The following is a 12,157-nucleotide window of genomic DNA, read 5'->3' as shown; positions in this document are numbered from 1 at the left end:
AGAATATTATGAGCACCGCATTTTGTTTCAGCCGTGTTGCCATTCTCACTTAATTGCTCTAACAACTGGTGCCATCACTTCCAGTAAGGAAAGTGCTCATCAATTTGCTTGACTCCACCATAGAAGCTGCAAATTGTGCACGTATTTTGCGTCCCCGTTCTCCACTTTCTTTTTTCGACATAATGGGCTAAAAAAATGAATTCATAAATACTGACTACACTATCTAGTTGCAACATGCAAATTGTCAGATGAAAGGGAGCATTCTACTTTTCTAAGTTCCTAACCACAAATTATATTTAAATTATACAATTATAGTTGCAACTCAGGACTAGTCAGGCACATCTGAACCTGGTTTCACTTTAACTGTCATTATTTAGACCACCTATTCTCATGTTAATTAATGTGACACAACAGTAAGAAAATCAATACAGATAAGTGTATATGCTGGTAAATCATGCTTATGAGCACTATATAAATTACTGGCAGTTGCTAAATCACATTTAAAAACTCGATAAGTTTAATTACACGAACACTACAGGAGACAAGTCTGAAATTGCTCGAATGAAAATTACACACACTGTGGAGAAGGGTGTAATCATAATATAAGCCTAGAGGCTCAAAGGCTATATTTAATATTAAAAGTTTTGATAGAATGAGAAAACTTAAATATAGAATAATTAATCAGTGGTGCTAGATTACAGTTCCTAGATTAAGTCGCTAGTACATCTAGATCTAACATTAATGTTAGACCTGTTATTTACATTTTTTAGTCTTAGGTTTGGATCTAGATGTAATAATAATGACAGAAATTTAGCTTTATACATCTAAACTAGACCTTAGATTTGGGTACATATATTGAAAGCACAATGTTTTGAATCTACCCAGATCTAGATATAACCCTGCCTCATCAATTATAGATTTAGATTTATTAGACTTAACTTTTAGAACAAATGTTACATCTGGATCTATTAACTTACTTATTAGATCTGTCCCAGTGCAATGCCTAGTTTGATAGTTAGTATAGGTCTAAGTATGCCTATAATATAGGCTATAATTTGCATGATGATGGACCGAGGGTCTAGAAATAAAGTTATAACTGCAATTAGACCTAAAGTCAAGTACATTAGTTGGTGTAAGACATGATTTACAATCAGCCAATACAATTACACACCACTACATTAGGCCTATAATGTTTACTAGATCTAGGTCTTTCCTGTTGCATATATTGCCAACCTTGCACACCAGTTAATATGTTACATCAATCTCGTATTTTCTATTTGTTGAACATACACTTACTTGTACGTTGTACTCTAGGACTTGTATTTGATCTACAGATGAATGATAGAATAGTGTAATTTACTTCTGTACGTCAATTCGGTCTCACTGTATTTCAGTGGGTGGCTTTTTAATACACACAAATAACGTAACACTGTGTCGTATTTACTTAACGTAGGGCAGTTGCGCAATATCCTAGGGGAGGGCATGATTATTAATTAATGGGCATTATAGGCCAGAGGAAATTTTGCGCCCTTCACACCTGCGCCCGGGGGCGACTGCCCCTTGCCCCCCTCTTGCTACGCCACTGCCCTACAATTATTTCCCTATAATTGTAGTTAAGATTCTGGCAAATTCGGGCCTACTTAAGCCACTGCTGTCATCATACAAGTTATTATTTCCTTTTGGTTTTCTTACCAAATATCCAAGCCTTTTCACCATTGAAATTTTATAATCTTATACAAGTGATTTTCCGATATAAAGTCGGAGTGTAATGTTTGTGTGTATACATATATACATATTTGTGTTATAATTTTATCTTAAACGCTTTCTATAAACATCAATATGCAAATTCCTTTATGTTCGTATTCTTTGTTTCACCGACTTACATGTAGAAGGATATGTCTTTGCAGGCGGTACCAGGTGTAAGCAGTATTTTAATATGCATACACTAAAATCGAAGTATAAACTTCTTCTTTTATTTTAAAAGTAACATGGTATCAGGATGGAGTTGAAATAAAGAACAAACTTATACTGTACACAAATGAGATATATAAGATACAATGTAAAAGTTGCAAACCTTACAAGTTCTATTACATGATTATACTAAAACGTACATTGGACACCATCTTGTTCTTGTTTATTAAAATCAACACGTTTTTTGTAACCTTAAGCTAATTACTACCCTAGAATATTTTTTGTAAAACGATGATAATAATAATTTTTATTATATATATATATCCTTTATAAATATTACGTAGAAACACTTTGAATTGAAGTTTTTGGTCAAACTACCACGGTTGTTTAAATTATTCATAACTAAAGTTTTCAGTGACGTGCATAGAGGTGTGGCTGGATGGGCTCGAGCCCTTGCCTTCCTATCCTTATACCCCAAAAGTGCCCTTTTTCTCAGTGTTAAAAATTGTCAGCAATTACTAAAATATACGCCTAATTCCATTCTTTTCTTGCTGCAAGTTATTAGGAAAAAAAGATTTAAGCTTTGATATGAATGACACACAGAATTTGTAGTTCTTAACAGTAAAAAAAGATAATTTTAATATGCAAGAATGCACTGTCTACTTTTAGATTTAAAAGTATTTATAAGATCAATTGAACAGGAATAAAAGAATATATGTTTGCTTCTTACGGATTTTTATCATATTCTTTCGAGATGCGACTCTCCTCTGACCCCTCTCCTCCAAAAAAGCTTTTTTCTCGATGCTTAAAAAGTGTCCCCTTTTTTGTCAGTGAGCACTTACCCTATTAATGTTCTCTGCCCATTACTGAATGTTTTGTTAGCCTAATTTCTTGACTTAGTTTTGATACTCCAAGAGCTGCACTATGTTTAATCCGAAATAAATTAGAAAACAGTGTGGTGAGGATATCATTGAAGTTTCGTAGTAAATAATAACTGTTGAAAAACCAAACTTGGAATCTCTTCCACGTTATCCACACCCTTAAATGACAAATCAGTAATGAGCTTAAATACTGGTGTATAAGAACAAAATGTGAAACTTGATGAGAGAAGAAAATTTAAAATCATCTTTAACTGTACGTTGACTGTGTATCAATTCACGTAAAAATCGAACCAAGACCAGCCTGTTCGTGGTTAAATGTGCTTGTGAGTCTGATAAAACAGTTAGGAATTAGCAGGTAAAACGGTTCTTCCTGTACATCTTCATTGCTCACGTGACTCCGTGCTTAAACACAAATAGCTGTTGGGCCACCTAATTTGTTTTCTTTTCTGCTTTTGAAGAACTTTGCTCTAAGGTAAGCAATATGATTTATTTATACTTACAAAGCAAATATTTAAGGGAATTTCATTTTGTTGATTTCAAACAATGAACATTACAGACAGCCGAATATGCCCTAAAAGAAACACAGTTCACGTTCACAGATTTTGTATAACGTGCGATTGATTGCTTTACGATAATTCGCTTAGGGTAAGATCCACTTCCCTCCATAGAGCCATCTTATTAAACACCAATGACGTTTATTTCCACCATACAACTCCCCTACACAAGTAGGATAGTAGTCTCGTTCTTTTGTGCCATTGTTCTAAATGATGTGCAACTTGTGCATGGCCTTCCCGGTCCCCGACTGGATCATTGAAATGGTGATTTAAGTTATATAAAAAGTTTATATGCATTATCCATATTAAAAAAGCAGTTATTATTAATTAAATGGGAGTCATTTTACCAAATCTTGGGGGTTTGTTTTATTCAACCTTATAGGAAAACAGCCCCTAATCAAAGGAGTGCATTTTTTACAAAAAAAGGTATATTATACGTCCAATCTTTGTTTTTACTAGAAATTACATTTATAAAAAAAGAAAAAACAAGTTCGTTTTAAAACATTTTGCTTTTCATAACATCCATCTTAATTTGTGAAAACCGCGTTCATATTTGAGGTGGCCGTCTTATATTACCTTCCCCTTCATTTATATACGTTAAATAATCTATCAAAAATAATAAAAGACAACTGATATGATTGTTCGATGACGAGGAACCCACTTTAAGACTAATAATGCTTGGAGACGGCTTGAATGGGCAATGAAGAAAAACTTTAATATAAGTTTAACATCTTGAATTCAAAATCATAAATTTACTATACATACTTTAACTGATTAGAAACTTTAACGTTATAATCCCCGTGATTCACAATTAGAAAACAATAATGTATGACTAGTTGTAAAATGATATTTCTATGTTTTTAACTTATTTTTACAATATTCTTTCTTTTTTTAATGTTAGAAATAAATATTATCATCATAACCATGAACACAAGCTAGAGCAGTGCCTGAAAGTTCTGAACATATGTCTTAGAAAACCCACTTCAGAATCTATAATAACAGATTAACATGTCCCCTTTCAATGATTAAGCTAGCTTAAATTTTGAAAAGTAGAATCAAGCAAGGATTGGCAACTGTTCTGTTCCAGGGCAGTTCAATGCAGGCCTAATTGCGCACAATATCGGAAGAAAATTTTAAATCACCATATACAGCAAACTATTACTTGTATTACAGAAACATAATGATATGAATATCTCAAAGTACACCAAAATTAAGCAAAAACTAAAACCACTTCCCCCACATAATTAAGCTTTCGACCACCGAAGTTCGTTATCTTCAGGGCAGAATTCAAATGTCAAGAATAACAGGGATTAATGGCAAAACTGAAATTACAGTTTCAGTAATAACAGTAATAAAGACTGATTTACATTCAAGTACATGTATGTATTTGTGAAAATACTTTATATTTTCTTTTTCTTTCAGTTTGACAAGGTGAGCGTTTATTATTCACCAAAATGTAGATTATATTTCTTGTTTTATATGCTTTGCTGCTTGTGATAAATGTATAGCTTGCAGATAACTGGCTTTTAATTGTGCTTACCTTACTATTGATCCAGCAGTCACATATTATTATAATCATTTCCCCTTGGAATTTCTACATTGTCCCATTGTTGATGTTGCTGGAGATTTCCTTTAGATTTGCACTAGTAGGTTTTCTTTTTATATTAATCGTGTATAGGTATAGAATATAAAATACTAAAGCTTCTTTCTATCCTTTCTTTTTCTCTTAATGGGAGCGACCAGGCCTAATTTAGATTTTGTATCCAACTCTAACAATATGTATATACAAATCAAAGAGTGTGATGCGTTTTGTTTCTTATAAAGTAGCTACTGATTAGCATGTTTTAAACCAAGTAAAACGTTTTTCTCTACTTCCCAACGTTCTTGTCCTAATTACTATTCTTACTTATTAATACCACAAATTAAGGTAGTAAGGTAAAAATGTTTGTGCCATAACCATAGGATCTCTATAGTGCATGTTCTGAATTTTAACATATGTGCTTTTCTATACTCCCTTGTGTTACTGTTGTAGAAACTGGGTTAGAACTTTGATAAACTTAGAATAATTACTCTCCTGAACGATGGTCATTTACCACCTCATATCAAAAACAATTTTCAGACTCTCGATCCATCTTCAGGATCTTAGAGGAGAGTAACAACTTGGGACTTTCCAGGGCACTGAACCAGTTCTTCCACTGAACATAAACCCCAGAAAACATGGATTATGGAGGATTGCTTTGGGGATTAGGAATCTGGTAGGTGTGAGACTGAATGGAAAACTTTTATAAAACATCCACGTTGTCACTAATCATTGGAGTCAAACTAACCTGTGTTATTTGTCACTTCCTTGTCACAAGCACCTCTTGCTGTCTCACAATAGAACTGGGTGCCAGTGGATGAGAAAGACTATTCAGAGCCTCATGACTGTTGTGCTCAGCACCTACACCTAGACATGAGAGATGGGATGCATATCTTGATTTCTGAATGGTGGAACTCTTCAAATGAAATTGCTTATATCTTGTTCTCATGAAATATAGGAGAAATGTGTAGTTCTGATCAACTCCATAACAGATGCAAGAGAGAGAGAGATAGGCATGCTATGGCTGCTGCAGTTTCATCGCTGCTAAACTAATGGAGCCAAGGTGAGATTTGACCTCTGAACTGAAAGGGTACAGTAGTCAGTTTGTGTCTAAGGATGTTGTGGTCAGGCCAATTCACACAAGGTTTGATGAGCTTAACGTTTGCTAGTAAAAGTGGAAATTAATAAACGTGTCTTCCAGGTTGTTATAGAAGCCATTAGAATACTGTCAATCTCGCAGTAGACCAGATAATCTGAGTGAAGTGCCACTTCATCTAGTTGACACAGGCTTCCTTCTGACAAACAATGACAAGTTAGGTGTTTGTGGAGAGGCACATGTCAAAATTTGTCTTGACACTGTTCACTAGCAGGATTAAGTTAGTTCTCTCTGATATTGGTTCAATCACTGATTTCTGAGGGTGACCTACTGTAGAAGTTGTCAGTCTGTTTTGCTTTTACTACATGTGAACTGCAGTTCTACTGAAAAACCACCCATTGTTCACCATACTGGACTCAAAAACAGTGGAGTTCATGAATACCTATTAATGAGGAAGTCACAGTGTCTACAAGCATACAAGTAATTTACTAGGTGTACTACTGATATGGTCTAGTGCATTATCATCATCTTCTGTAGTAATATACCGTAAATGATGAATGAAACACGCCGTTTTCTGCCCACGATTCAGCATGCTACTTCTTCAAACAGTTTCCTGGTCAAATTCTGAAAAGGTTCTAGTATTTATACGTACCTGTGAACGTTTGGGATTGCTATTTGTGTTTCTGTAAATAATTTCAAATCACCACAAGGACACGATCTCAGTGAATCGCTAGTTGATTTTAGCACACTGAATCAATACTTTGTGTAATAAGAAAGAATAGAGATGGACTACCATTTAAAATGGTTTTCGTAAAAAGATATGCTGAGCTCTCAATTAGTCTTGCTTTCAGTGAATGTGTTGCTGTAACTTCATGTTGTCCAAATAAGAGAAAAGTAGTTGTGTAAACATTGTGCTAGACCAGCCAGAAATTGCCAACAATACAACAGCCAGAAAGACAATGATGATTCAAGGTTACATTGTGCTAGACCAGCCAGAAACTGCCAACAATACAACAGCCAGAAAGACAATGATGATTCAAGGTTACATTGTGCTAGACCAGCCAGAAAATGCCAACGATACAACAGCCAGAAAGACAATGATGATTCAAGGTTACAAAAATACTAAAGATGGGGTGAATATTGCTGAGTAATTTTTAAGAGGCGATTTCATTAAAAGAAAAACTTAAAGATTAACAATTGTTGTTTTCTATAACAAGTTAAATGTATGTTGTCTAAATGTTTTTCTTTTATAGATTCATCTTGATCCCAGTTGGAATAAAGGAAGACAACGTAATAGAAAGATATATCTGCAGAAGCTAGAAAAAGAACTAATTTAACAAACTAAAAAGAGATGGTGACCAAGTGCTATAAATCTAATAATGACTGCAATATCAGAAATTGGCATTAAAAGAAAGCATGGTCGAACACAGGAATAATAGTGTAAAGTGCCAGAATTTTGTATGAGAAAAACATTTTAGGATATTATGTGACAGCTATGGTGGTTAAAGACGATTCGTTTTTAAATTTTGCAATACGTGTTTTGTTTTTTTTCAATAACCTACAAGTCTCATTTCCTTCATAAACACAGCTGAAAAGAGCATGCTACAGTGACTCTATGAAAACTTCTCTCTGTATGCTTTTAAGTAGCCAAGGCCTTTGACAGTAACTTATGATGACGTCACGCTACATTTTTAGCTAAGAGTTGTTGTTAATCGCTATTTAGTTCATCCACGACAGTTCACGAAAACGTCTGAGGGTATATTAAAATATAATCATTACAAATATTGAGTATATAGTTAATTTGGTCATCTCAGACTGTTACACGGATAAAATGAAACCAAAAATATATTATCTATGTATTTTCATTTTTTTACTTATCTCAAAAACTGCTTATTTCCCTTTTTTCTCCAATCATCTTTAAGCATATATACCATAACAGCATACCGTATTTTCAAGATTTGACACAATTTATATTCATAATGTGATAATATTAGAACAGTTCTTTCTCAAGTTAAATAAATAATATATCTAAAAACATACCTCTCATCCATGTCGGGCCTGTTCTGTTAGAACCTGTATTTTCTAGATCTTCTAAGATGATAGATATACTTGCTTTCTCAGAAACCATTGATTCAGATGGTTGTACTTCTTCGTCAAAATTATCAATTATAGGTACTTCATGCTCAAGATTCTTCAACTCAGGGTTCATTGCGTTATTTACCATTTCGTTGGTGCCTTCATCTTTTTCTTGTTTATTTCTCGACCCAACTTCTTTTGCTGGCTCTCCGTGAAGTTTTCCTTCTTCAAGCCAGTGAAAATTTGATGCAACACCCTCATTATTGATTCCAAATGTCCCTGGAGCGCAGTAATTTGATTTAGATTTTCGATGGTACAAGATTAGACATAATGTCGTAGTTAGCAAACAAATAGCCAGAGTACAAGATGCAGCAACAGCCTAAAAACAAAATGACATATTTTGAGCCATTAAAATGAGCAATAATAAATTTCCAACTTTAAGGAATATAAAAGTTTCAAGTTTTATATATTTTGTATCTAGCATCTCTTACCTTATCGTCATCTATGCAAAAAACGAAAAAAATATGTTGATAAGAAATATTGTACCTCGCTTTTCCCGTAAAGAAATAATGGAAGATTCTGATTTACTCGTGGGAAGTGATTCTGTAGGCCTGTTGTCACGAGTAACGCCGTCAGGATTACAATGGGAACCCTACGGATATAACAGTTTAACAAATATATCAGGGTTTTGAGCAGCTCCATAAGAATTTTTTAAAAATACATTACGTTATTTTAAGCACATCCTTAAGATTTTCTGTACGTGTTAGTTTTGTTCAATTGCTCACTCAGAGTTAAACACTCTACAATCCTAGGTTTGTGTGTATATATATATGTGTGTGTGTGTGTGTTTCTAAAACTTTTGATATTTATACCATGGTTAATTGTGTTTGTTTGTAATAAAGCACTCGGTTTCTAGCGTTGTAAGTCCGCAGACATGCCGCTGTGCAACTAGGGCCCCTGGTTAAGAATATACATTATTTACAGATATCTTAGACAGAAAAAAGGTAACTCGATAGAAACCAAATGTTCAGAATTATTTTAAAAAAGAAACACTAACGTACCCGAAACCAAAACCTAACGAATAAGGAATTAGTTTGAATAAGTAAGTCACAGTGTAGCGCTGTAGCAGCACTAATGATATAGCTAATACGGCAGTCCAAAGACGAGATGCTAGTTGGCCTCCTGTGATCATCGCTACTTGGAAAACAATTGATGATATTGTATTGTTGTTCACCGCAGACCACATCAACACTCCTGCGCTGTTAACAGCCTAGAAAAAATATATATGTAATATTAATTCCTCTACTTTGATTTTTATTGAAATTGAAAAAAATTAGACTTACATTTTATTTTATATGCGAAAAGACATTATCAGGAGAGAGTTTTTGGAATTACTTGCAAAATTAAAAGCTTAATCGAAAACGCCTTGTAACAAAATTTGCGTATGTGGTACGCTAGCTAATGACAAAGAACAGAATCTTATGATAGACAGACTGACAAATCATTGAAGGTAAAACTGACGATGCAGCAAAACAAGGTTGCTCGATTCGCATGCAAACCTATTTCAGTATCACAAGAGAATCATGTCGTCGTATGTTGAAAGGTATGACATATATAAAATGAAATACGATGAAATTGAAGGAAAATTACTTGTGTCTTAAACCTTGTAGGAATATGCATCGGTATTTTCACTGTGAATACTCCATGCGACAAATAGGATAAATGGCCAGGTCAGAGACCTTTAGAGTTCAGGTATAGCCGTCCCTAATTTTGAACTGCCGACCATACAGAAGGCAGTTAGTCAGCATCATCACCGTCACAATTGTTTTGATTCGCTTTGAACCGATTCACTGTCACTTTCATTACACAGCTACAGCTGAAGGTGCAGAGCGTGTTCAGTAGCATCGCAGTGCCAATCTTCGACCTTCAGATCCAAAAACCGCTCACTAATCATTACGCCATATCCGGCAGAAATAAACAGTATTTACCTTCCGTAGGATAAAAACTAACATAGAAATAAAATAGGATATTTTAACACAACAGATATTATATTGATCTAATGAGGACAGTTGAGACATAAATAAACAATTATTTATCTTATGATGTGAGTTGCGACGGAAATGAAATGATTAGCATGACAAGAACTTATAAAATAATTAATCGATTATTTTAACACAAGATATAAAACAAATTTAATTTTACTACAAGTGCTGAAGAGAAATGTAAATCACTGTCGGACGAGAAATGAAATAGAATTTAAGATAAAGAGTCTGTTGAACACGAAAGAGTTAGGTCTTATAGCAGCAACTGGAGCAAAGCAGAGAGGGATTTAATAGATATCCTATTGTTTTATAAAAGCCTAATAAGGACATGAAGTAGAGTTACTATTCCTCCCATAATCTATCTGTGTTACTATAGATCTTCAGGTTAACAAAATTAACAATGGCATTGTTCTTAACAAAATACCAACTTGCACTTTCCATTTTGAATGAAATCTGTAGCTAAAACATTTTATAATTTAAACTTTGAAGACATTTTGACCAGTTTTTTAATCCAAGAAAGCCAATTCAGTAGTAAAAGAAGTTATTTAATTGAACCGAGACAGGCATAGTAAAAACATGTTCATGTCAAAAACAAAAGGCGTGATACTCACCTGACTAATCACAAGACAGAAAGTAACCAAGTGGGGAGGTCGCTTCCATCGTCCACTGAGCAGGAATAAGATGGCCACCCAAGCCTAGAAATTATTACGCTATTCAATATTTATTGTTGAAAGGCAGAATTTAAATAAGGTCAATTGCAAATACGAAATACTTCATGTCAATTTTGCCTTTTAAATTTCCTCGTGAAAATATTTCAGCACTTTTGTGTTACGCATATTACTAAATGTTAATCAATTTTCACGACATTTCATCCTACTGGTATGTTATTTACAAGAAACTGTCGATAACTATTTTCAGAAATAATTTTTTTATAAGGTCCTTCTAAAATTGACAAAAATCAAATAAAAAAACGATAAAATTCCAGCAGGTGGACCTGCCTTCATCAGGGCTACTGATAATAAATAGGTCCATCTATCGAAACTGCTATTTTTATCGTTTATTATGTGATTTGTCAATTTTTTATTCTATATGTTTCTAACTATAATGAAAAAATTTTTAATGGCATTCATTAAAATGAGTGTTTCGTCTAATTCTATCAGATAAAGTGAAAACAAAGGTTAAAAAAACAACAAATATAGATATAAGTAATCCTATTGCGTTGTCTACATCATTTTGGTTTTAATACTCTTGACGTTGTATGGTTGTAACATTATCAAGGAATAGAAAAATGAATATGGTGTAACGTATACTACCGCTCTTATCGCTCGGGGATACTTCTTAGATTATATAGTTAAAATAATGCGAAGTCCAGTTCACATAATGATAAAAGTTAACTTATTTCTTACTTAACGTTTGGTACAGGCTTGTACACAGTTGTTGGCCTAAGTTCACAAGTAACGTTTTCACTTTCAACTGAATTTCTTTGCTAACCAACCAACTGATTAAGCTGGCAAACTACAAAAACTGTCAATACACGTTGTCACTAACTAACTTCCCTGAATTCTCATTCACTACTCATATGAATACGTCAATAAACTGAACTCTTGAACTAAATACTTCACTAAATGATTGGCACACTAACTCTAACGATTTGTTTGTTTGAATTTCGCGCAGTGTAAGAATTTAGCAGTGTAAGACTAGAGGGAAGGCAGCTAGTCATCATCACCCACCGCTAACTCTTGGGCTACTCTTTTAGCAACATATAGTGGGATTGACCGTCACATAATAACGCCCGCACGGCTGAAAGGGGCGAGTATGTTAGGTGTGACGGGTATTCGAACCCGCGACCCTCAGATTGCGAGTCGAGCGCCCTAACCACCTGGCAACTCTAACGAACTGCTTACACGCATTTATAATTGTATCTTTGTTTATCGATATTCCGCAAAATCTCATGATCATTACATCATTTTTATTAGCAGCTCCCTCTGGCAAACATTTAAATTAAAACATTCAAAATA

General features: G+C 34.1%; 1 protein-coding gene across 4 annotated transcripts in view; it reads right to left on the bottom strand.

Moving 5' to 3' along the window:
* Positions 1-12,157, bottom strand: part of LOC106469507 (integral membrane protein GPR155-like) — a 75,129-nt gene that overhangs the window by 22,766 nt on the left and 40,206 nt on the right. For all 4 annotated transcript variants that reach the window (XM_022398044.1, XM_022398046.1, XM_022398047.1 and 1 more), the window contains 4 exons: positions 10,751-10,834; positions 9,159-9,367; positions 8,644-8,749; positions 8,062-8,476 (listed from right to left, as the gene is read on the bottom strand). In XM_022398044.1, coding sequence (XP_022253752.1) covers positions 8,062-8,476; positions 8,644-8,749; positions 9,159-9,367; positions 10,751-10,834 — 814 coding nt within the window. The remainder of the gene's footprint in view (positions 1-8,061; positions 8,477-8,643; positions 8,750-9,158; positions 9,368-10,750; positions 10,835-12,157) is intronic.

This window comes from Limulus polyphemus, unplaced genomic scaffold, assembly GCF_000517525.1.
Source record: "Limulus polyphemus unplaced genomic scaffold, Limulus_polyphemus-2.1.2 Scaffold3519, whole genome shotgun sequence".
NCBI lineage: Eukaryota > Metazoa > Arthropoda > Merostomata > Xiphosura > Limulidae > Limulus > Limulus polyphemus.
Note: the sequence above shows the minus strand (reverse complement) of the source record. Positions and strands in the feature narration are given on the sequence as shown.